Genomic DNA, 25217 nt, shown 5'->3' on the forward strand with positions numbered 1-25217 from the left:
AGTATTTACCCTTGATATCAGGCCTTGCCTAACGAAATATTGGAAGCATAGCGTTTTGACCGAACTGTAAGGTGGCGCTACTATTGCACTCTTGAGGAGGTCGACTATTTGGGCAAATAGGTCCAATTTTTCACATATGTTTTGGATTTTCAAGTGAGTTACCTGTTGAAACAAATTTTGAGTGGAAGATAAAACAATACATTGACGAAAGAGCCATTAGTGTTACCCGTTTCTGGGCTACTTATATCGTAAGTTTGTATTTGTGAACCATTCTCAGGGGACAACTAAATAAACATATAAATAATTGATTCAAGAGACTTGAGATCAAGAAAACTAGGGCCGTCTCTTCGATAATAATCACTTGTGAATTTACTGTGATTTTTCGATCAAACATCAGTCATGGGACCAAGGTGGCCTTGTCTGCTGTGGAAACTGTGGTAAGTTGTAAAACATTCCTATTGGCTTGCAGATAACAAACGCAGGCTGGCGAAGCTAAATCGGCTTATTTCAGTTTTATTTTGCTAAACGTTATCCACAGATAAAGGTGAGTCCGCCCTTTTACAGCAAACCGCGCTATTCGCCGTTAAAGCCTGACATTTGGTCAGTGCTAGTGCAGAATTATTTCCTGGGCTGCTCAAGAATATCAGCCGGTATCACCTTGTGATCGCGAAGAACATTTATGTAAATCCCGTATCGGATGCCTCAGTAAATACTATGTTTTATTAATTGCGCACGCATTATTCCTTTGGATTACTAGCGTGTGAACTATTGACTCTGACTTTCCACCAAAGGCATAAAGTTCTAGTTCAGCCGGTTGCACCTGGTCCTTTAAAAAAATTGACGCGCGAATTGTCACTGAATTGTGAAAGAACAACATCAGGCACGTCTGAAGATTTTGCTAATTTTAAAGAATCTACCACCTGTTCTAACGTGACAGCTTTTGTCCAGCTTAGTCTCCGAGGACGCGAAAAATCACTGAAACGACCTCCTCTTACTTAATTTCCTGTCATCATAAATTATACCTTTATTACATTGGCACTCTAGTTCATGTGATAAAACGTTTTCCAAAGCGCTAGTATCATTTAACAAATGAGGAAACCGTAAAACACCCGTAGATTTGATAACAACAACATTAAGACACGTTCGCTCCTCGGGGGTCTCCCATATAAAGCACGTGACGGGGGTGCTCGTCGTAAATTTTTGAAGAGAACCCTAGGGAGCACCAAGATCACATTTTATACGGGAGTTCCCCCCCTCCCGAGAGTTCGCTCTTATATGTTAACTGTCTGTCTGCAAAGAAACATTTTCGGCGAGGTTTTCTGTTTATATTGTTTGCCCTTCAGTTCTGAGTTTGAATAATCTCAAACCTGACCCTTGACAAAAGCAGTGAAAAAAAAATCGTGCAATAAAAAATTAATACTTTGATTAGGTTTTAATCCTGGGTTAGCATTGACCGGCTTTGGAAAAACCCAGCCCTGGGTACCGTGCGTAAATTGCTTCCGCGAAGACTTCAATCTATCCGACTATACTCTCCACACGGGCAAACGTAAATGGAGTACTCCCTACCCCAGGGGGTACAAAATAAGGCTTTCGTTTTGGAAAGTCTCGTGCTGCTAGTTCAGTGCGATCATGTTCATTTTGTCCTTTTCTCTACCTAGCGAGGAAGCATAGTCTCCTTATTAATTACTGGTTGGTGCGTTGGAGCAGGATTGAGAAGTCTGGGTCCAAACTCTTGTCCGTTCATTACCAGGGCGTAGCTACGCAGTAACAGGCCAACCGAGGCTTTTGCCTCAGTCATTTTGTTTCGTTTTTGCTTTTTATGTGTTTCTATTTGTCGTTTCAGCCTTGTTTTGGCCTCTGTCAACTTATCGTATGTGCTTGGAAAGAATAAAAAGAAGGCGTCAACCTGGATAGCGCCCAGACCCCATATCATCATGATTGTTGCTGATGACCTGGTACGGAGTTGGGAGTTAAATCTTGTTTAGGCAATTCGCTTTCGCACAAACTAGCCTTGAAATCAAACAACACTTTTTGGCTTCGTATGTGTCAAAAAACAACAGCTTTTAATTGATTTAATTTTTGCTTTGTATATTTCTTGTTTAGGGCTGGGATGACGTCAGTTTTCATGGCTCACCCCAGATCCCAACTCCACACATTGACAAATTGGCCAACTCTGGAGTTATTCTTAACAGTTACTATGTGTCTCCGATTTGCACTCCTACCCGGGCCTCTCTTATGACTGGGAAACACCCGGTCAATCTAGGTAAATGTCAGGAAACATTTTGAGTTGTTGTCATTATTTTCGTTATACCCTACAATAAAGTAAAAGTTGAACCTTTTCGAACTTCAAGCGGTTTAACAAGCAATTACCACAAGGTCTCTTTGCCAGCTAAAGAGACCACAGTTTAAGCCTTAAACCCTGAATGCCGCAAGAAAGTTCTCTAATGGTGATGGTCTCTGTGTTGTTGCAGGTGTTCAACATGCAACTATATTTGGTACTCAGGCATACGGTCTACCCCTGGGTGAAGCAACAACACCGCAGTACCTCAAGTCGCTTGGATACAGAACGCACGGTGTGGGAAAGGTAAAACATTTACCTGAAGTACAAAATTGAGTAGACCGCGGATCCACTCTGCTAGACCGCCTCGAGGATCCGCTGCTACTTTGACAATGTTGAGACGAAATTCATGATCAATAACAGGACAGACGCATGAAAAACTGACGTCAATTTGTTAAATTCATCTTACAACTCGAGCGATTATTACTGGATTTAAACATAACTTAGAAATTAGCTGGCGCACTTTAGCTCATGCTATCGTAACATTTTGTTCGTTGCAATATATTGGAACCAGCTAAAGGCCCCGTATTGGTGCTGACCAATTTTGTAGACGAAAATACAATGAATGACTCACTCTTCATTCATTCATTTCTCCTTGTAGTGGCATTTGGGTTTTTTTGAGAAGGAATACACACCAACCTACCGCGGCTTTGAGACTTTCTACGGGTTTTGGAATGGTAAAGAAGATTACTGGGATCACTCATCCCTGGAAGATGTCTGGGGCGTTGATCTCAGAGATAACATGAAGGTAAACACAGTGCGATTGATCAATCTGTAATTTCTTGTTATAGCAATATCAAGACAAGAGACTGCCTTGAATCATAGGCTCTCAAAACCGACATGCGGAGAAATATAAGGTTAATAAAAAGGAGAATTTAGACTTTGATCTTGCGATTCGCAGCATCTTTAAATAATTGTTTTAAACGAAAGAAGCTAAATAAACGTGCGCCTTAGCAGCAGATGTCAACGGAAAATGTCATGATCACTTGGGAAAGTTTAGAGTATGACTCGTAATCTACCTTAGTTTCATTAAAAATTCAATCATTTTGGTTTTGGTTTGGTCATTTAACACCCTTTGGTGTTTCCCTACCTGAATGAAAGAGTATTTTAATGAAAGCTTCCTTAAGCATGGTCACGTGTTGGTAAATAAAAATGCAATAATTCACGGATTTCCTAAAAGAAATATACTACAGAATGTGATATCGTACTAACGAATTGGTAGCGCAACTCCTTTAAAGGGCAAACAATCCTTTCCTATTAAAAGTGTAGTGACTCCTCCAGCACTTGTGTTTTCTACACTCGAGTGATGTATTTGTTGTTTCAGGCTGTGAGGAACGAAACTGGCCACTACGGAACTGAATTGTTCTCAGAAGTGGCTGAACGAATCATCGACACTCACAACAAGTCTGAGCCGCTATATTTGTACCTTGCACAGCAAGGCGTTCATTCAGCTAATGGACTTGAGCCTTTACAAGCGCCACAAAGACTTCTTGATGTAAGTAACAACAGGTTTTTTTTCTTAATCACTAAGGGTTTCTTTTCCTAGTAATGTGCCTTGGAATCAGGGACAACGTCTGAGAAGGTCTCGCAGTATGTCTAGTAAAGAAAACAATAGAGCAATAATCAGTGTAACCTTTGTGAAAGTATATTATTTCCAAGGAACTTCACCGAAGTGTAGTGGTTACCGTGTAGTTGCCAAGATGTCTACAAAACCCTGTCTGTCTCTGTATGCTTGTTTCAGTGAACCTGTCTGTGTCCATGTTGGTTCGGAATGCACGCGGGTGTCTGCCTGCCTGTGTGTCTGCAGTCAGTCAGTCAGTCTGCCTGCTGGCACACTGGCTGACTGACTGACTGACTGACTGACTGTCTGACTGACTGAGATACAGACAGACAGACAGACAGACAGACAGGCAGAAAAAATAGAACAAAGCGACAAAAATACTCTAAACTTTCTGTTGACATTCCAACCTTTGGCGTCGAAACGAAATTGTATGATCTTAAATTAATTATCTCTTGACTTCCTCTCTCCTCAGAAATTTCCCCACTTTTCATCAGAAGAAAGAAGAATCTACGCTGCTATGGTGGCTTCGTTAGATGAATCGGTTGGAAACATTACGAAAGCTCTTAAAAGAAGTGGATTGTATGACAACTCTGTTCTCGTTTTCACGACAGATAACGGAGGCGCTCCACGAGGATTTAACTGGTAAGAAAATGGCATCACTGACCGTAAAAGTGGTAAATGAACTTTTTGGAGATAAATTTGCTTGACGACCGGGACAGGATTCCGAATTAAAGCTGCAGAAAAAAACTAAAGGCATATCTCGGGGTTGAAGTGTTTTCTCATCACTCTCTCTTTTCTTAGGAATCAAGGTTGCAATTATCCATTCAAAGGAGGCAAAGACACATTCTGGGAGGGAGGAGTCCGTGGAGTAGGATTTGTACACAGCAATTTGATAAGAAAAAAAGGTCGAGTCAGTTATGACTTGATCGACGTCACAGACTGGTTACCAACCTTCTATCATCTGGCTGGAGGTGACGTCAGCAAGATACAAGAAAGGATCGATGGCATGAATGTGTGGGAAACCATAGCGTATGGAAAGAAATCTCCAAGGACTGAGGTACGATATCGGTTAACAATAGTTACCCTCTATAGTCCTTTTCAGGACTGCTCTCACCCCACCCGACCCAGACGACCATGTTAGACGAAGCACTGAATTCGTGATGTCGTTGATAATTGTTAAGATAAAAACGAAAATTGGAAAATTTGTTATAGTAGGGTAAAAAGGGACGGCTGTGGATAACTGAAGGTTGTGTGAATAGATCAGAGACGCATAACATGAAAACTGTAGGCTACATGTTTTGAGAAACGACTTCCGTTTAAGTGCGTTTAAGTTGCAGTCCTATTGTTGTCTTGTTAACCGAGTAAATTTATAATCGAAAAACGTCAGCAGTTAGTAACAACGCGGTAGAAAAATTGCTCTACGAGGTCTGACAACCCCACTGATGCCATTAATTACAATGCCATTGTATACTTGACGTAAAATGACTGTGACATGCAAATGATGTAAAACAGCATTTTATGACCTGACAGTATAATACTTCTCCTAATAGAGAGCCCGGCAGTTATGGGGCTTATTTCGACGAAGCTAAGGAGTTTTCATATTGGCATTGATATACGAAAACCATGTCATATGGCCTGATGTGACATAACACTCTAAAATATAGCCAAATATTTATGCAATCTATTCTACGGGTAAGGCTAAAGAAATTTTGTGCTTTCTTTGTTAGGTTCTTCACAACATTGATCCCATTCGTAAATTTGCAGCCATTCGTGTCGGGAACTACAAGTTGATTATTAACCAGGATGCTGTTTACAAAACAACGTGGCATCCGCGGTATGACGTCGAGGGTGAACTGGAAACTCTACCCCAGCCCTCCACTTTACCCGGCGCAGTTATTAATTGCGGAAAGTGGTCAAAAAGGAAAGAAACTGTTTGTAACACTGATGACTTTCCGTGTTTGTTTAACATAAAGAAAGGTCAGTAAATTATACATGATGTCTGTTAGAAAAATAGTTGCATTTATTCCAAGATCGAATACCACTCCAAATCGAGTTTCTTTTTAAAACCTTTTTTATGGAATTTTTTGGTAATCAGGAATGGGGTAGCCGTGAGAACGCTCGCTTCCCACCAATGTGGCCTGGGTTCGATTCCGACCCGGTGCCATATGTGGATTGAGTTTGTTGTTGACTCTCGCCTTGCTCCGATGATTTTTCTCCGGGTTCTCCGGCTTTCTTTCCTCGACAGAAGCCAACATGTCCAAATTCCAATTCGACCTGGATAACATTGTAATTTTTTTTCAGATCCTTGCGAGTACAGAAACCTTGCGCACACTCATATTGACATTGTGGACCAACTTCTTCACAAGCTCATTGATTACCAAAAAAAGGCCAGTCCCGTGTGGTTCCCTGAGAGGGACCCCCTTGCGAACCCATCAAAAAACGGGACCATTGGATTTTGGGGCCCTTGGAGGTCGTCAACAGCTAACAAAATTATTTTAGATAACGTCCTTGATTCCATACCATCAGTGAGTGGGAAGAAACACTCTCGTCACACAAACGGCAAAAGCAATGGGAAGAAAATGGGAAAAGTGTTTAGCACTCACGAAGATAGTGACAAAGAGGTTTATCTGATGCTGGAGAAGATTCTCCAAAAGACAAAAGAAGGCAAAAAAGGTCAAATACCTCGAAACAGCAGGCTAATGAAAGAATCGTTAGCTATGTTGTACGCCAAGATGAGACAAAAGACCAAGGTGGATGATTTGATGCATAAACTGCAGATGATTAAAAAAGGTCGAGTAGCAAGGAGAAAAGAGCATACTCCTGTAAAACTTGTCAAGGAACAAACTCGCTCTAGCGCCTTGACCAAGATGAACTCTTCTTTGGAATCAAGCAAACTGAAAAAGTTCATGAATAAAAATCAACAAACGGTAGACAAAACAGGGACAAGGCGGACAGAGATTGAGAAAGTTCATATTACAGATGACAACTCTATAAATAATGGAGTTGACAACCCCTTGGAAATGCGCAGCAATTCAAGAGATGAGGACCAAGATATGGATGAGGCGCCTCCTTTGGACACAAGCTCAGGTTTTGAGGAAGTTGATCAAAATGATCTCGAGAATGGTGAGCTTATGGCAGATAACAGTGAAAATGACAGAAATTCATACGCACAAATAGAGGATGAATATGATTCTGAGGTGGAATCTTCGGGTCAGTCCACGGAGACAAACGATCAAACATCAGGGGGGAAATCTGAGATGGAATTTCAGGACAGCGATGGCATTAGCGATGACATGGATAACGATAATGATAATGATAATGACGATGATAATGACGATGATAATGCTAATGATAATGGTAATGATGATTTTATCCGGGACAATAATAAAAACTCTGACATTTACCTTTAATATAATTTTTAGAAGCTAAAAAACTTACCTAGATCATAACAAACCTGATATTAACGAGGTTATTTGTATAAGAGTAATCTAATATATAACAGGGGCTGTTTAGAAGTCAATAAGGCTACAGATTGTCAGGATAGATTTGGTGTGCCGTAAGGAGAAGATTAGAAAGTTATTTTATCGTAAGAACTGCTTTTTCACTGGTAATAAACTCAACAGTTTTAATCGGTCGTATACCATTGATACAGGTATTCCGAAATCTCGCTCGCCGTGTGCTGTCTCTAAATTTATTACTGTTCACTTTGCTAGCATTGCGATGAGTTTGCAAAGCTTGTTCAAATTTTAGTGCTTCAAAAGGTACTTTCTACGAAAATTTACGAGTATTTCAGAGATATCAGTCAGAGGCATAGCGCCTTGATAAGGCTTTCACTGGTTTCGAGTTTTTGACGTTTAAAATTGAGAGATTTTTCTTTCTTTCTCATTTCCAGTTCCCCAGCCCCCTATCTTCTACACACGCTGATTACATCAGCCTAGACCTCAGGCTTTACTCCAGGGTGGCGAGTGAGAGACACTGTCTTACTAAAACTAGGGATTCGTACTCCCCCTTGATCTAGAGTCAAACGCACTATTCATTTAGCCGCTCCAGTAGTAACATGAAGACTGAATCCATCAAAGGTATCACATATTAAATATATTTCATGCGAGGTAATAAACTATTAAATCAGTACTCGGATGTCGCTCTTCTTTAATTTTATTTACGTTACAGATTAAGCATACATTTTGACATTCGGATATCGATAAAATCTAACGATTTCCAAGAAAAAAGAAAAAAATTGGAGAACTCACTTTTATAGAAGCTACACAAGTATGTGAAAGGCCAATGGGCGTGATTATTGAACCATTTCATTTGAAACTCAGTTACCACTTTATACTTTGCGAACAACTAAAGCAAGATAGTTTTGCAAAACTCTCGAGATCCTTTGATACAAAGATGTCCTTATCTACCAAAGCATTGCATTGGACGCTTTCGTTACTTTACTGCTTGCCCGGGGAATGTGGCCCTTTTTGCGTTCTTCGTTAACCATTCGGAGAATTCCCTTCAGAGTCTGATAAAATTTTTTTTCTTCTGCCTCGTATGTATTAAAAGAGACCTTTTCTGTTTTTTCAGTTTTCTTAGTCTCACGTGCCGCGCATTTGCCCTTACATTTATGTTTTCTCTCAACTCCTGAAGGTAAGTTATCAATAACTTTCTGCAAAATAGCTTTGTTTTTCTTTGAGGACCTCCAAGGACTCCAAAACCCACAATGCTTTGCTGGGTCAGCTTTCGTGTCCGTCTCTGGAAACCACACAGGAAGGGCCCTTCTCTGGTAATAAATCAGCCTCAAGACCAGACGCCTTACTATGTCGATATGAGTTTTAGCAATGTTTTTGTACTCGCAAGGGTCTGAAAGAGAAACCAGGAGACGCATTGAACAATATTTTAAAATTCGATGACAAAGAATCGGCGGGATTGTAAGGTTTTAACAACTCGGCCAACGCAATTCCGAACTCGTATTTTCGTTAGGCTTCGTTTTATAGGTCGTTACCAGGAGGTCGTCACTCATTTAATGACTCATTTAAGGCCTTTGGCTTACAGAGAGGCTGACGGAGTCATTTAGTCAGCCAATCAGCCAATCAGTCATTCAGTTAGCCAGCCAGTCAGTCAGTCAGTCAGCCAGCCAGTCAGTTAGTCCGTCGCTCAGTCAGTTAGTCAGTCAGTCAGCCTGTCAGTTAGGCAGTACGTAGTCAGGCAGTCATGCAGTCACGCAGTCAGGCAGTTAGGAAGTCAGTAAATCAGTCAGTCCTCAGTAGGTCAGTCAGTTACGCAGTCAGTCAGTCAGTAAATCAGTCAGTCTTCAGTAGATCAGTCAGTTACGCAGTTATTCCGCCAGTCAGAGCCTTTGGCTGACAAAGTCATCCCGTCAGTCAGAGACTGGCTGACTGACTGACTTTTTGACTTGCATTCAGTCTGTCAATCAATCAATCAATCAATCAATCACTCACTCACTCGCTCAATCAATCAATCAATCAATCAATCAATCAATCAGTCATCCAGTCAGTCAGTGATTCACAAACAAGCTACTACAGGAACAGCGTGGCTAATCGATTCCTCATGACGTGTGTCATGTTTTGAATTAATATTTTCTCTTTTATATTGTACCTTCTTCAATGTCAAACAAACAAGGGAACACATCACTGTTGCATGCAGTTTCTATGCTACTGTTCCACTCGCCACACTGAATAACCGCGCCAGGCAGTGTGCGGGGCTGTGGCATAGTGTCCAGTTCTCCTGGTACCTCATAACGTGGATACCAAGTTGATTTGTAAAAACCGTCCTGATTCACAACTAACTTGTATCGCTCCACTCTGATTGCTGCGAATCTACTGATGGGGTCAATGTTGTGAAGAACCTAAGAAACGGAAAAACAGTTTAACCGATCATCTTCAAAGTTAAGCCATTGACTTGAGTGGCCTTGGTTGATTTGCACTGCGCATCCATGCTTTGTTTAGTTTGCAAGTAAAAACCTCGTCAACGTTTCATGATGTTCCCCAACTTAGAGCCTTGAGAAACCTGCGGCGCTTCAAGGGTACATATTGGTTACAACAAATCATCTGCATTTTAGCGAAAAATCAAGACGTGAACCAAATAAATCAACTAATAGACCACAAAAAAGCATAGAACTGATCATGACTAATCAAAAGTTGTTGTACGCAGAGTTTTATCGCCGTACGTTTTGGAATCTTCTATTTCTTGTTAGTTAAAATGTACTAGCGTTCTATCACAAATACCGTTCTCTGATACGCTGACTCACTCTCTATTCTGTTGTAGATAATGAGTAGCCTAGCATTGTGCGGCTGTTAATAAGATGGCGACCGCTTCTTTACAGATTTAAATAAAGCTTTGAACGACTAGTAGATTTATACTAAAACAATTAGATTATTTGCTCTCGATTTCTACACGTGATAGAAATCTCGAGCTCATAATCTAATTGTCAAATATACTTAGAACAGTGAAGGGTCGAAATGGTGTTTATTTTTCTGTGTTTCACAGTTGTGTTTCAGAGCAATGTTGTTCAGTCGTACCTCAGTTCTTGGAGATTTCTTTCCATGCGCTAAGGTGTCCCACACATTCATGCCATCAATCTTATCTTCTATCATGGAGACGTTACCGCCAGCCAGATGATAGAAGGTTGGTAACCAATCTGTGGCATCAATTAAGTCATAACTGACGCGCTCTTTTTTTCTTATCAAATTGCTGTGTACAAATCCGACACCACGGACCCCTCCCTCCCATAATGTCACTTTTCCTCCTCTGAGTGGGTAATTCGAGCCTTGATTCCTAAATACGTACACAGGAGAATATAAACTGTTTAATAACTTCACTTGCCAAAATGCCTGATGAGAAAAATAAGTAGAAAGAGATTAGCAAACTTTGCCAGATTTAAGTTCAGCTCATCGCCGTTCGCAAGCAAAATTTCAGCTAGTCCAAACCAGTAACAATAGAAGAATTCTTGTTTGCCATATATAAACATCTTATCAACCGAGCTTAGTGAGTCTGTATGGGAGAATCTTGACCTCGGTTGTGTGTACAGACGTCACTGCGTTCGGTCTGTACTCACGACCTCGGTCAAGATTCTCCCATACAGACCTCCTTTTCGGTTAATAAGAGCTAAAAGGTATTGCATTCCAAAGATGTTGTCCATTGAGTTGATGACGTATGAACGGGCTGAGAGGGTTTCTCTTACCAGTTAAATCCCCAGGGAGCACCTCCGTTATCTGTCGTGAAAACGATGACAGAGTTGTCATACAATCCACTTCTTTTAAGAGCTTTTGTAATGTTTCCAACAGATTCATCCAACGAAGCCACCATAGCAGCGTAGATTCTTCTATCTTCAGTTGAAAAGTGAGGAAATTTCTGAAGAAAAAGAAAGTTGTGTTAAAAGTACAGATAATTATATTTATGCAGAGATAGTTGAGGTAAACAACGACTTCCAATGGAACATTAACAAAATTAAAATATTTCACCCAATTTTGTCCCCTTCGAAAGACTTCACTCAGGAGCTTTGCCGACATTAAATGTTATATTAATCGGTATCTCGCGTGGCAGGAGGGTTCTTTGAATGCGTATAAAATACAGACGTACTTTAGTTGTTTCAATTTAAGCTTACAGAGAGAAACCTTTTCCAATTGTCCCAAGGCTTAGCTTGGTCTAACTCCGTGGGACAATTCGAAGTTCCAGTCGGTGAGAAAGATAGTTTTGTTTTAGTTCCTTTGAGGTTGTGGAAGTATTTTATACACAAATTTGAGTCACAGGGCCTCTCTCTACCTAGGTGTATAAGTGGGTACTGGTGAATTTAATGCTGGGGGTAACCCTGCGGTGGACCAGCATCCCATCCAGGGGGGAGTAGAAATAATCCTAGTTGCTTTGTATAAACTCTTGTTCTTAAACCATCGTAGCTTGATTAAGAACACAACACAAACAGCGGTGATAAATATTGTATTCCAACGCATTTTAATACATAACTTGACGTTTCGTATTCTAGTATACATACATTTTCAAAAGTGACCGCTACAAATTTTTGTTAAGCAATAGACCACAAGTTTTTATGGTTTATAGGCTGATAAACCATAGAAACTTGTGGTCTATTGCTTTTATATAATAATTCAGAAGACACGCGAAATTTCCATGAGTTTACTGGCACAATAAACCATAGCTGATTGATCAATCAAAGCGCGCGCATTCATTTGATTATTATGTAAAAAAGCGACAAATCGTAAATATTAGAGGTCTGGAACCTAGAGCGCAGAACCGGCCTGATGGGCCACTAGGCTCGAACGAAGACTTTAAATTGCCCAATAACCTTCTCAATAACATCAACAATTATTATTATAGTTATAAATTCAAAATTCGATGTCTGGAGTATTATCTGACTTACGTCAAGCAGTCTTCGTGGTGCTTGCAGCGGGTCCTGTACGTTAGCTGAATGAACCGCTTGCTGTGCAAGGTACAAATATAGCGGCTCTGACTTGTTATGAGTGTCGATGATTCGTTCAGCCACTTCTGTAAATAATTCAGTTCCGTAATGGCCAGTTTCGTTCTTCACCGCCTTGAGAAATAACAAATACATCACAGCGTGAGGAAAGAAATGTACGTCTCATAACATAATTCTTGTTGGGTGACCGGATGTCTGTTACTTTCCCTGCCTCTTAACGCTGAGGAAAATCTAAGATTACTTCAATTCTAAGATCACCCCAGCATTTCATAAGATATACCCTAAATTAGATATTCTTTTTTTTTGCGTTATGTGCTTTATCCCACACTAATTGCAGCGGAGCGAGCGCAGCCAGCGAGCAGCAATTCTTATCAGAATATACAAGAAATCTATCCAAAATTAATTGAGAGTATGTCGGAATGCATTGTGCGGCGAACAGAATGCATTGCGTGGCGACCAGAATGCATTGCGCGGCGACCAGAATGCACTGCGTGGTGACCAGAATGCACTTCGCTATGGTGGTACCTTGCTTTTGAGGTAAATAGACAAAACACGAAGGGCAAACTGTCATCGGCCTTCTTTTCGGCGATCTTCAGGACCTTCAGGATCTTTAAGAGAGTGGGAATCTTCGTTGTGCATGATGACAACTTGAGCCGTAAATGTTATGACAGCAGATGGATTGATAAACTGTAGTTCAACCGTAAACATGTTACACTGTAAACCTGAAAGTGCGTTTCGAGCGCCGATAGTTTAGTCTTTTTATAGATACTTGTGCAGCAGCTGCCACGTGTTTTTCGCACCTCAAACAACTAAATCGTGAATATTTTGTGCGCCATGACAGGAGATAGATTGATAATGGCTCAAATTAACCGTTAAAAAGTTATATTATAAACCTGAAAATGAGTTTTCTGATAGTTTAGTCTTTTTTTGGATACTTATGCAACTGCCATGTACTTCTTGCTGGATAATCTTCTCTGACTTCGGCGGCCGAGCGGCTTTGACATGCTTTCAATCACGTATTCGCACTGGAATTCTAAAAGCATTTTGAAAACTTAAATTGAGCCGGCTTTCACACATTTAGACTTAAATTCTACCTGCATTTTGAAATATTGAGATCTTGGGTTGTAATATGGATTGCTATTTTGCTCTATCCATGTGTGCGGCAGCTGACGTGAGAAACGTAATTCAGCAAAAAGCACGTGGCAGCGGCTATGACAAGCTTTCACGAATTCGCACTATAATTACAAAACATTTTTTCGAAAACTTCAATCGTACTTGCTCAGCGAACAAGTTCCTGCACTTGATTCGCATGTAATACAAAGTTCATGTACATAGACCATGTAAATAGACCAAAATAACCGCAACAGTTTCATATTCTTGGGTTACCCTAGGCTTCTATTTGCATGTTTTAGAGTTCAATGGAGTTGAGCTGTGTTTACCTCCATGTTATCTCTGAGATCTCTCCCCCAAACATCCTCCAGTGACGAGTGGTCCCAGTAATCTTCTTTTCCATTCCAAAACCCGTAGAAAGTCTCAAACCCGCGGTAGGTTGGTGTGTATTCCTTTTCAAAAAATCCCAAATGCCACTGGAACAAAACGTTTCAACGTGAAACATATTCAATTGAGCGTTTAACTTTATTGAGTTGACACGCTGTTACGGTGTCTATGAGAAGCTATTTCTCCACTTATTCCAGCCCCGCCGTGATCAGGTTCATAACGTTTTGTCTCACAGTTTCTGCCTCCGACCTATGGTAAGGTATAGGCTGGGGGGGGGGGGGGGGGGGGGTCGACGAAATTAATTGTCGGGGAACCCTGGATGAGCCGGACTCACAAGCATTCCTCTCAGAGGACTAACAACATTTCATTACATGCTACGGGAAATCAGGCCAAGCACCCGCCTGGTGAGCTACTATGCTCCTAAAAGGGTCTCCTTTTCTCATTTAAATTTTAAACGCTGAATGAACATCAACATTGATTTCATGGTTACTGATGGTGCTATTGCTTGATTTAAGAAGGAGGTCTTCGATATGGCCAAGAGACCATCATCGATCAACTCTTAATATGCTACATTGAAGTTGTTTAAGGGAGCTAAGTCACTCTATTTTGAGTTATTTTGGCCGCGTATAGGAATACCTTTAAATCCAAGGAAACCTGAAAATAGTAGTGTACTATATACAGATAGAAAAACAGCAAACAGATAATGAAAAACAATAAACGAACAAGGATGATTAAGGATGGAGAAGATTGACACGGATTAAAAACGAAGAACTTGAAAAATTTAGGCTAAAGTTTTCAGGATGCGCAAACCCTGACTTAGCTCCATTAATACTCTGTTTATCTTTCTTTACCTTTCCCACACCGTGTGTTCTGTATCCTAGCGACTTCAGGTACTGCGGTGTCGTAGTTTCATTCAGGGGTAGACCGTACGGCTGACTAGCAAATATGGTGTCGTGTTGAAGACCTACAAGGTAAATGTCAGTATTCCAGTGTCATTGCTTCGCTTTCACAAATGCGTTTTTCTAGCCCTCCTGTAAATGCTATGTTCAACGAGTTCATTTAACAAATAGATTACATGTTTCCGGGCGTCTGTTCAGTAATAGGTTACAGATGACGTCAAAATGTGGTAAGAACAGAAAAGGTTGCACTCGAGCCGTTAGGCGAGTGTGTCACTGATGTTCTTACCACGTTTTGACGTCTTCTGTGATCTATCACTGAACAGACGCACGGTAACATAGATTCTATCTGTTTTATATAGATTCTATCTGCTTTGTATAATATAGAACCAAAAATGTTCATGACGTCATCTGTGCATCTGTCCTCCAATAGATCCCAAATAAGAACCAATCAAAATGCGAGAATAATTCGACATATATAATTAAAGCCAGTCTGTTTTTCGTTTTTTTGTTGTGTCGTCGTTAGGTCGCTCATGTTTCACGACTTCATTGCTCGTATTCTTTGCTGAAGAAAATTCGTCTTCTGGCAAGTCTTATTTAAGCCTAGATTTTGAATCGTTTCACTTCTGTTTGACAAACCAGCAGCTTCATCTGAATTTTAAGGATATTCTCATCGGTGTTCTAGCACCATAATGTTCCTTACCAAACTGACTGATACTTACAGAAAACAATATACTCATGGGAGTTGTGGGAGTTGAGCGGAAAGAAAGAACTTCCAAATATGTTAAGTTTTAAATTCGAAGTCAAAACAAAGCACGAGACAGAAAGTGAAAAATCCGGCGGTTCTGAATGTTGTCACAGTATGGATTATGGCCGTCTCCTTGCTAACATAAGTAGCTTTTTCACTTACCTAGATTGACCGGGTGTTTGCCAGTCATAAGAGAGGCCCGGGTAGGAGTACAGAGCGGTGACACGTAGTAACTGTTAAGAATCACGCCATCCTTTGCCAGCTTGTCCATGTGTGGAGTTGGGATCTGGGGCGAGCCATGAAAACTGACGTCATCCCAGCCCTGAAAAGTGCAAGAAAATTAATGTTGCTTCCCTAATCGACGCATGCGCAATAACGCAATGGATATTAACCAGTGGTAATGGAAAGAAACATATTCGGGGTCATTCAGGAGAGACCTCTTAACATGTAGGGGGTTCAAAAATACAAAGCAAAGAAGTTATTTAATTTCATGAAGGCAACGTTTTCTCGACTTCATTATTAATAACACATCACCAGATAAAATACAATATTAACTCTGTACCAGGTCGTCAGCGACTATCATAATGATGTGGGGTCTGGGTGCTTTCCAAGCAGACTTCTTCTTTCCTTTCTTTCCAAGCACGTGACATGAGTTTAGAACGACGAGAATGAGACTAAAATGACAAATAAGAAAGAAATTGTTGTCTTCAATTTATTATCGTCAGAAAAGTCCCTATCTGTTAATGAAGGCTAAAAGTCTAAAATTGAACAAATATCGGACATTACACAGCGCTAAAGAAGCCAATGTTTGTTAGCAACCGAGTTTTATCGCAACACTAAGTACTTGACAAAATGTTGAAATACCATGGAAAATCCTTTGTACCGTATTACAGGAATTCATTCAACCCTTAATTTTGCTCAATACTATAGGAAATTTTGACTAGGTTTTCCGTTAATGGCCTTAATAATTTACTGCTGAGCAAATTTTATTAGTGTATAACTGGTATACAGGTCATTTATTGTATTACGACAATGACGACTGTGACATCGAAACAGGTTCTGTTTATTTGAAATTAGAAGTAAACTCACTGGTGCTCAAGTGCACTCAATGGCTTTCTGTAAACGCTCTCTTCCGCAACCGACAATGGTATAAAGTCGCAAACCAACATTCCTAAGGCCGACTTCTTTGTCTGTAAGTTTTCCTTAATTTGTCATTTGGTCAATGCATTTATTTTCGATTTATCAGAGCTTGTATTAGTGGAGTTTTTGTGCAGCACCCTTCACAAGACGAAGACAGCAAAATGCATAATTATTCTCGACTTACCTTGGTATAAGTCCGAAAATATTGTCTCCCTTTGTGAAAACACTTTCACAGAAAGTTATTTTAGCTATGCTCACATATCAATACCAAGCTATTCCCCATTCACACTCGGGTGTTTTCAAACGGGACCTTAGTTTATCTTAACAGCTGCTGTTTTGTTTTTATAAAAATTAAAAACGAAAACAATGGCACACTGTATATCATATATTCTTAGGAACGGTATTGGTTTGGTCAAAACAAAAATGAGATGAGGATACCTTTTACGGGCCACAATTTCAGAGTCAAAACAATTTGTTCGCATTAAATAATATGTAACCGAACGTAGCTAACAAATCGACTGTCCGTTTTCACAATTCACACCATGACGTTGAAAAATAGCAAAATAAACCTGAACTGTTAAAAAGTTAAAGCAACCTAGCGTGCATAAACCTGTTCGGTTTGCAATGTTTCTCGTTAACCAATATTCAAAATTACCTGAGTTTCCATAACGATATGACATTCCACACTCTCTGAAACTCCATCCTAAATAAACTGAGACACGATATTGCCTGACACATATTTTAAATCTTGTAGAAAAATATTGTCTACCTATAATAAGTCTCGCGTATGTTATTAATTATTTATGTTACCCTGAGACAATAAACACACAAAAAAATGTTTTGTGCCTGTTTTATTTACTTTTACTCTTAGATTTAATTAACGCAAATCCTACAGGACACGCCCCCCTTCCGCCCTCGAGGGTGGGGGCTTACTTATTTTAAACAGTCAATCATGTCTTCATTTCTTTCGCCGCAGTCCACTTGTATTCTTCACCATCTGCTGGTATATTGCGAACCAGCTCCCAGATGACTTGAAAGCTCAGTCGATAGAGCACTGCACCGGTATCGAAGAGGTCATGGATTCGAATCCCTACCAGGCCTGAATTTTTTTCAGGCTTAATTTTACAACTGCTTAAGTTGCGTATGTAAATGCTATGATCAATTATGTCTTCATATCTTTCTCCGCGATTCAAATATGTGATCTTTCATATATTCACTTGTATTATTTAAAGCACGTTTGAGGGGCGGATATCTTAACAGAGAGGAGAGGCATTATATAAATTTAACGGAACGCTAGCAGGGTATCCGTTTGCCGACCATTATTTCTTTACATCGTTTTTTGGTCAATGAAGTATCATTTCAGTGACTTATCACAGCCCATGAACTGGTAATGATCTCAATAATTTAAAAAAAGCAAAGCTTGGGAGCACTCTACAATCTCGTACCGCCCCCCCTCCCGGAACGATGTTGAGTACTTCCAGTCAGGCTTCACCATGGGGAAAAGATGGCGGCTGTTCATTCAATCACAGTGTTTTCTGAACCTAGTCCAATGAGGCATATGGAAAGTCGTCAATTGCAAATATCTTTGGTTACAAGGAGAAATTAGGGAGCAGATGGGGGAGCGGGTTGGGCCTAAATCCAGTCTCTGAACCCTCCCCTTCTCCGCCTTATGCACGGAAATTTTCGAGGCTGGACTAGGTGAACTTACAAGAGATGGCGGAGGTTTAATATATATTTTTCCACGCCAAAAGAGTAGGTGGGGTGTGTGGGGCGTGGTAATACGAGGGCGGGCCTCTCTTATCAGTGGGCCTTGATAACAATCCAGTGAATTCTCGTTAAAATTTTGTGTGATTCTGAGCTCTTTTCACTGGTTTTTTGATTTAAAATGTTTCGTAAATTACCCAAGTATTACCACTACCTTAGCGATTCACAACAAGAAGATATTAATATTCATTCCCAGGAATTTCCTTTGTGTCTTGCACCATACTTGTCCGCAGAGCCACCCGCCACTCTTAGCCTGGCGGCGGGGGACTTGGCTCTAGTAGAAGGAAGTCCTGTGTCACAAAACCACTTTTTCCTCGTGCGAAGGCCCTGTCAGCTAACAGAGACGGGAGGCTCTGGGGAAGAGAAAGGTTTCGCACTTGCCAAACAGACGGATCGTAGACTAAGCTATTTACCAAGAAACCTTTCTAGTCTGATGAAGAAAAACAGTTACGCATTTTGAATGTCACTTATTTATATAGTATCACAGCATATTTCATAGCCTGTTCTAGGCTTTCGGTCAGTGGGGACGATCGAAAAAGCAGGCGGGCGACGAGCGGGATCGGCTACGAGCGGGACGCCGCTCGTCGCCCGTCCGCTTTTTCGATCGTCCCCACTGACCGAGAGCCTGGGACAGGCTACATATTTTAAATTTAAATATCAGTAAAAACATCACTGAATTTCAACTGCTTTTTTTACTTATTTGGAACTAAATCAGTTGACACTTCAAAAAGGTAACCGGTCGTTTCGCCCGAAATTCCGTTCGCCCGAAACCCTTTCGCCCGAACTGGAAGACGATTCGCCCGAACAAAAAGTCGATTCGCCCGGACTCAAAGTCGATTCGCCCGGTATTTTTCTAAAGTGACTATGGTACCAGTTAATGGCATAGATTGACATGATAAACGGTATGGAAGATTTCTTTTCTTACATCTACGGCGAGTTGATCGATGAATACAGCGTTATGCCACGGTTTCGTGTAATGTGAAGGTAGCTGCCGGTTTCGCCCCATGGCGAGTTCGCCCCCACCGAGTTCGCTCCCACATCGACTCAGCTTGATCGAGTGCGCCCCCAACCAGATCGAGTCGCATATAGAAATTATTCCCCGTTCTTTTATCCTCATTAGATTACTGGTGGCGAGGAAACTTCGCTTGGTGGCGGGGTGACCTCGCGTGGTGGAGAGTTCGTTGGTGGCGAGACTGGTGGCAAGATGACCGGTAACCGTTGGACTTTGTTGCTATGCGTTCGCGAACAGGCGAACAATCATATAAAGCTTATCAAACATACATAGACTGAAATGGTTCTTCGAAAACGTTTAGTAACTCGACAACAACTACGTAAACACGAACACTAAAAGTTGGGGGCGAACTCGAAATAGAAATTTTATAGTGGGGGCGAACTCGCCATGGGGCGAAACCGGTATCATTCAATGTGAACATCCAGCGCTGCTTAAAGAGAGAACTCCGTTTTTTTTTCTTTCTCCCTTTTTCGGCTCGTAGCTTATGTGAACGGAATATTGTACGGTCTCCTTTCCTCTCTCCTTCCCTCTCTATCTGGCGAGTTAATCGTCGATTGATAACGGATGAAACGAGAATGCAATTCATCCGCCATTGATTGGACTAGGTCACACTTCATGTAAAGCCAAATAAAAATGACACACAAATTCCGTTTCTATTACCGTATGTGACAAGTTTTATTAGTCTATCTGGAAAAGAATATCGCAGGTTAGTACTTTAATCAAGCGCGCGCAACTTGTGTATGATACGCATAAGCATGCAGCTTTTTTTCAACCTGTTAGATTGTTCCGCGCTCTATAAGTGGCTTGTGTAAAAGTAAGTGTGATTTTTTTTTCCGCTTCCCTATAACTTTTCTATTTTTTTTACTTGTCACTTTCTTGGCAATCAGAACTGATTAGTGCCTCGCGCAAGGTAAGTGTGATTTTTTCCCTTTGTTTTTAATAGTAATAAATTAATTTATTTTAACAAAGGAAGTAAACAACATCAGCATTAACCAATCAAATTACCAGAACTTCGATCCCCGGATCGCACTAGAGCCGATTTTGTTTGTTTAAAATATTTCCCATTTTTGGCGAGGAAAAATATTGGCAAAAATTTCGCAAGTTCCAAATTTTGGCAGTGGTCGCATTAGGCCAACGTCCTGGAACCAAAACGTTACTGATTGAAATATACGTAACAAGTAATCATGCGAAAGCTTAACCCTTCACAGATTTTTATCCACGCTGTATATTCTTGACTCTCCGCTATACAGCAACTCTTGAATTCCGGCCCATTATTGGACGAGCAGTTATGCTCGGCTTGAGTTTGTGTTGTTGCTTGCGCCACTTGCGATCGAAGAAGATTGTCTCGCTGAAGCCACCTCTTCAAATTGCTGCCAGCAACCAGATTCAGGGTACGAGTCATAAGAATTTGAATAAAAACGCCGCTCATATTCCTCGTTTGCATTGAAATAACTGAAAAAGGCGTCAGATGGGTGAAAATGATTTTGTCCAGCCACGGGCCAAACTGGACTAGCCATCAAAATTATTTTCTCGCCGTAATTTTATCCAGGCGTGTTTTAAAAAATATGACAGTTAAATGGTTAAAATAACAAAATTGTTTGTTTTGCCAAAATTTGGAAGCCTCCGAGGCAGCACTTCGGCTTCTTCATGTGTGAAGATTGGCGAAATTTTGGCAATCCGCAAAAATTTGGCGAGTTTTTGAAACTGGGGGTCGCACTTATTTTACGCTACTTGTTGACATTTATTACTTATACAAACAAAATTGGCTCTGGTGCGACCCGTGCCTAAGGGGCTTCCTATAAAAAGCCCCTTAAAATAACTCTCGTCACTCGTTCATTTGAACTACAAACAATCATCTCGAAATATTTCAAAGTCGAAAATGTCATACTTGGCAGAGTACACATTCCGTTTTACCTTCTCATCCTGCACCTGCACAGAGAGGCCAAGCTTTCCGCGCTTCAGGTTAGACTCGTCTCTGACGGAAAGTTAAAACGTATACAAAGAAAAACCTATCGCCGCCTTCAGGCCAAGAGTTTTGATCTCTGGGACGATTACGCCTCCAAGGAAAAAACCGCTCAACGGTTACAAAAGGCATGCAGCCATCTTAATGGACCAGCCCGTTCAGTTTAAGTTCTATCAGTCAAAATATTCATACCTTCGTGTCGCGATAGATTCAAATGGTTCGATTTGAATAGGTTAGTTAGAAATAATTCATTGTTCGCTAATAGTCAATACATATACCGTACACATCATTATAGTTTTAAATAGGTTAAGGTTCGGTTAGGAATAATTTATTGTTCGCTATTAGTCAACATATTTATACCGTACACGTCGTTATAGTTTTAAATAGGTTGAGATTCGGTTAGGAATTATAATATACAATTGTGAATAGGTAAGGTTACGTTTATATAGACTTAGAAGTAAGTATTTATCGTAGTATCACGCAAATAGGTCTATTGATCATATTCAATAAATTGTTGCATTACAGTATGTTGATGTGTTTTTTTTTTTGTTTTTTTTTTTTGCCTCAGCTATTGCACCGGGCCGGTTTAATTGGGTTTCTTGCATGCTTAGAAGAAGTTTGCATGTTCAGTATTCATTTCTGACAACGTGATGCATGTCATTATATTGATCGGGAATAGTTTTGATCGCGCTACACGACTCATATTTTATAAATCGACCTACATATTATGACTTATATCTTCATAGAATACACCGGGCGAATCGACTTTGACTCCGGGAGAAACGACTTTTTGTTCGGGCGAATCGTCTTCCAGTTCGGGCGAAAGGGTTTCAGGCGAACGGAATTTCGGGCGAAACGACCGTAAACCCTTCAAAAATGGTTTTACGGTGTACTTGTAGGGTAATAAGGTGATACCTACCTGAAAATAAAACTACTTTTCTAAACTAGCTGATAATTACCGTTACCTTTGTTCAAAATAATACGTTACCTTTAATACGTTACCTATAATACGTTACCTTTGTTCAAAACAGTATGGCAGGTTGGTATATAACCCTTGCCAACAGCTTTCGCCGGAGTATAGAAGGTATTTGATATTATTAGTCAACTGTTGGTACAGCAAGGATTTAAAAATGTTTGCCTAACAGCCTCGCGAAATTCTCGGCGACGCCACCAATAAATGAGAGGATTTAAAGAAGAATTAAATAAAATGATTGAGGTGGAATATAAATTAAGTAACATAAACGATTTGCTTCGCGTGTTGGAGTTAATAATAATGATTACTGTCAAACAACAGTAAGGCAGGAAACAAACCAAAAACACGAACACCACGTAAAACGTGTTAATGACAGAATTTTTTAACTGCTTCATCTTCGGCGTTGTCTCAGAACTGATTTGATTCTGAATCTGTGCCTGATGTCGTCTCAAAACTTTGAAAATTCTACTGTAAGCAAGACAGGTCAAGAAGAAACAAAGGACGATCAGTACCATACCGACGGCGAGGTAGATGGGAAAACTTGCTAACCGCGTCAGTGTCAAAAGTGCACTGGTTGCCCATAGGGTTATCTGGAGGTAAATTACCTTTTTTAACGTTACAAACTGCGGATACCTCAAGTGGAAATGGATTGCCAGGTACCTATCGATGCTTATGGCCGTGATGGTGAACATAGAGATAACAACGAGAAATGACGATGATACGTTGTAAATAACCACGAGCGTGCAATTTATGGGAAAGCGTTGGTAACGCGTGATGAGGACTGTAATATATAGAGGCTCTACCACAAGGCCAACTCCAAAGTCTGACAGGGCCAGCCCGAGGAGAAGAAAATTTGCTGTCGAATGCAAGGCTGAAGAACGCAAAATACTAAAGATAATTAACAGATTTCCTGCTGTGGCTGAAGCTGAAATGATGCCGTTAAAGATGGCATTGATGAGCAACGCTGCATCTGCCTCAAGCAACAAGAGCATGGGTGTCTCCATAATACATCGAGCATTACTTGACGTGTTCAACGCAGCCATCGATACTTCAAGACCAATCAGGTCTGGTGGAGTTTTGCGTTCGGCGTTGAGTGCGATGACAAATAACTCGCCAACATCCGTTGAGATGACAGCAATTGAAGTTACTGTCAATCAAATGTAAATTAAAACGAGTTTTGAAATATTAATTAATAACAAGTTGGAGCTTTGCCTTAAAGAAAACACATAATTCTTGCATAGCAAGATTACATTTCCGATACTGTAAAACCGTACTACTCGACTAATTTATGAAAAATTTCTAATTTGGAAGAAGGGCTTTGTTTATATTTTAATAAAACTGTCGTGTCCAGGAAACATGCATAAGAACACTGTGCTACGTATATTTGTAAATGTCAGTTTAGAAATTAAATTATTTATAACTTTCAAACGAAAACCCAATGATAGTTTTTAACTTCAAAACATTTCTCGACAGTCTAGGAGTTGTGAATTAAGTGTAGACAATGCATATACCTTTAATGTCTAGAAAAAAACTATGAAATAGTGAGTTTTAGGTCATAACATTTTAAAAGTGAATTAATTAGGTAAGCGCAAAAATATAAATAAAAGAAAAATACGGAACAATTAATATGAAAACTCAATAAAAGTGGAAAGGACAAAAAACAATGAAATGGTTTACACCTATGAAAACAAAAAAATTTAACCGTAATGGTCTTCCAACCATAAATGAAGTTTTTGTTTTGTTTTGTCAAAAAAGCTCTTCCTGACCTTGGTGTTGGTCTCGGACTGAAGTACTCTGTGCCAAACGTTACGTAAGCCTTCTAATAAGTTGCACTGTCGTGTTTATTTACAATACTGGATCTTCATTTTTCTTCATTATCTCTGTTTATTACTGATACCGTTTTACAAATATCTAGCAAATTATTTTTCATTTTGAGTTTTCAGGAATTGATGACCGAATTAATCAACTGTTGGAAGCATGTGAGCTTTTTGCATGGATGCGTATAGCAGGCTTTGGATGCTACCTTTCCGTTGACATATCTTGACAAAAGTAAAATATTCATATCATATTAACACGAAATCAGCCAAAGATTCAGATTCAAATGAATACTCAGATAATATCTAAGACGAAATAATAACGAAGTTTTGTCACCCAAATTTACGCAGTTTCGTTTTGTGTGTGTGTGTGTGTGTGTGTTTTATTTTTCTTTTGTTTGTTTATTTTCGACCTCACGGTTGCTTAATTCACGATGAATATAATAATGGCAGTACTCTGAGCAAAATTGTTCGTTAGTTAATTTGCACACCGCATCAATTATTTTCAGTTTAAACTCGTCCTTAAATCTTTTCATTTATTACCAGTGCTGAAGATAAATTCTGGAGACGGTTGAACGTGTGAACATTACTAAACCAGTGTTGAGACAATTAAAATAGTTTTGCAGTTTAAGGGAAGAAGGTCTGGTTTATTTAGTTCCCCCTATTTAGTTTGTTTAATTTTGTCAGGAGTTTTAAGTTGAATTAATTAGTTTTTTCTCCCAGTCCTTTACAATGCAAGAAACTACAATTAGAATTCATTTTCAGTCAATGTGCACCTGCCGTTAAACTTCTTGTCACAGCAACTGCTAGTGAATGTGTCGTAATAACTTGCGTTAGTATACTGAACATTTGTAATTTCCCACTGACTCAGACTAAAAAAATCTGGATTAACGTAGCGGTTTAATGCGTGAAACAATTTTTAAAAACTATTTCATGCAATTTACGTGGCTCTCTAATCAACAGAACAACTTGAAAACGTCCTGGATAAAATCAACTTAGTAAATCCAGCCAATGCGTTGCCCCCTGACAATCACTCAATACCCCCTGTAGGGATAGTTATTACATAACTCGGCA

General features: G+C 40.0%; 3 protein-coding genes across 3 annotated transcripts; 1 reads left to right on the top strand and 2 right to left on the bottom strand.

Annotated features, from left to right (window-relative positions):
* Positions 1-49: 49 nt before the first annotated feature.
* LOC110052476 (arylsulfatase B-like) lies at positions 50-7528 on the top strand. Its single transcript, XM_089284856.1, has 10 exons — positions 50-437; positions 1844-1955; positions 2104-2263; positions 2472-2584; positions 2940-3086; positions 3663-3833; positions 4372-4541; positions 4701-4956; positions 5627-5876; positions 6201-7528. Exons 1-10 carry the CDS (start codon positions 400-402, stop codon positions 7307-7309), a joined length of 2526 nt encoding a protein of 841 aa, XP_089140982.1. The 5' UTR covers positions 50-399; the 3' UTR covers positions 7310-7528.
* Positions 7529-8038: 510 nt separating this feature from the next.
* Positions 8039-17395, bottom strand: LOC110052473 (arylsulfatase B-like). The gene is made up of 10 exons (XM_089284857.1): positions 17273-17395; positions 16040-16151; positions 15640-15799; positions 14685-14797; positions 13776-13922; positions 12280-12450; positions 11089-11258; positions 10427-10682; positions 9504-9753; positions 8039-8747 (listed from the first exon to the last, which is right to left on the bottom strand). The coding sequence occupies exons 1-10, from the start codon at positions 17353-17355 to the stop codon at positions 8305-8307; spliced, it is 1905 nt and encodes a 634-aa protein (XP_089140983.1). The 5' UTR covers positions 17356-17395; the 3' UTR covers positions 8039-8304.
* A 1663-nt stretch (positions 17396-19058) lies between these two features.
* Positions 19059-23453, bottom strand: LOC110052589 (adenosine receptor A2b-like). Its single transcript, XM_089284872.1, has one exon. It carries the CDS (start codon positions 23370-23372, stop codon positions 22458-22460), a length of 915 nt encoding a protein of 304 aa, XP_089140998.1. The 5' UTR covers positions 23373-23453; the 3' UTR covers positions 19059-22457.
* Between the last annotated feature and the right edge of the window lie 1764 nt (positions 23454-25217).

This window comes from Orbicella faveolata, unplaced genomic scaffold, assembly GCF_042242905.1.
Source record: "Orbicella faveolata isolate gen_17 unplaced genomic scaffold, um_ofav_v1 contig_1, whole genome shotgun sequence".
Taxonomy (NCBI): Eukaryota; Metazoa; Cnidaria; class Anthozoa; order Scleractinia; family Merulinidae; genus Orbicella; species Orbicella faveolata.

Excerpts from the sequence above, each read along its gene's own strand:
- LOC110052476 (XM_089284856.1), top strand. The coding sequence starts at position 400 with ATGGGACCAAGGTGGCCTTGTCTGCTGTGGAAACTGTG. Across the intron at positions 2,585-2,939 it reads GAACGCACGGTGTGGGAAAG|TGGCATTTGGGTTTTTTTGA; the intron begins GTAAAACATTTA and ends TTCTCCTTGTAG. Across the intron at positions 3,834-4,371 it reads CGCCACAAAGACTTCTTGAT|AAATTTCCCCACTTTTCATC; the intron begins GTAAGTAACAAC and ends CTCTCTCCTCAG.
- LOC110052473 (XM_089284857.1), bottom strand. The coding sequence starts at position 17,355 with ATGTGTCAGGCAATATCGTGTCTCAGTTTATTTAGGATGGAGTTTCAG. Across the intron at positions 10,683-11,088 it reads GCTCCCTGGGGATTTAACTG|GAATCAAGGCTCGAATTACC; the intron begins GTAAGAGAAACC and ends GTACGTATTTAG. Across the intron at positions 8,748-9,503 it reads TTTGTTTGACATTGAAGAAG|ACCCTTGCGAGTACAAAAAC; the intron begins GTACAATATAAA and ends TTTCTCTTTCAG.
- LOC110052589 (XM_089284872.1), bottom strand. The coding sequence starts at position 23,372 with ATGGCTGCGTTGAACACGTCAAGTAATGCTCGATGTATTATGGAGACA.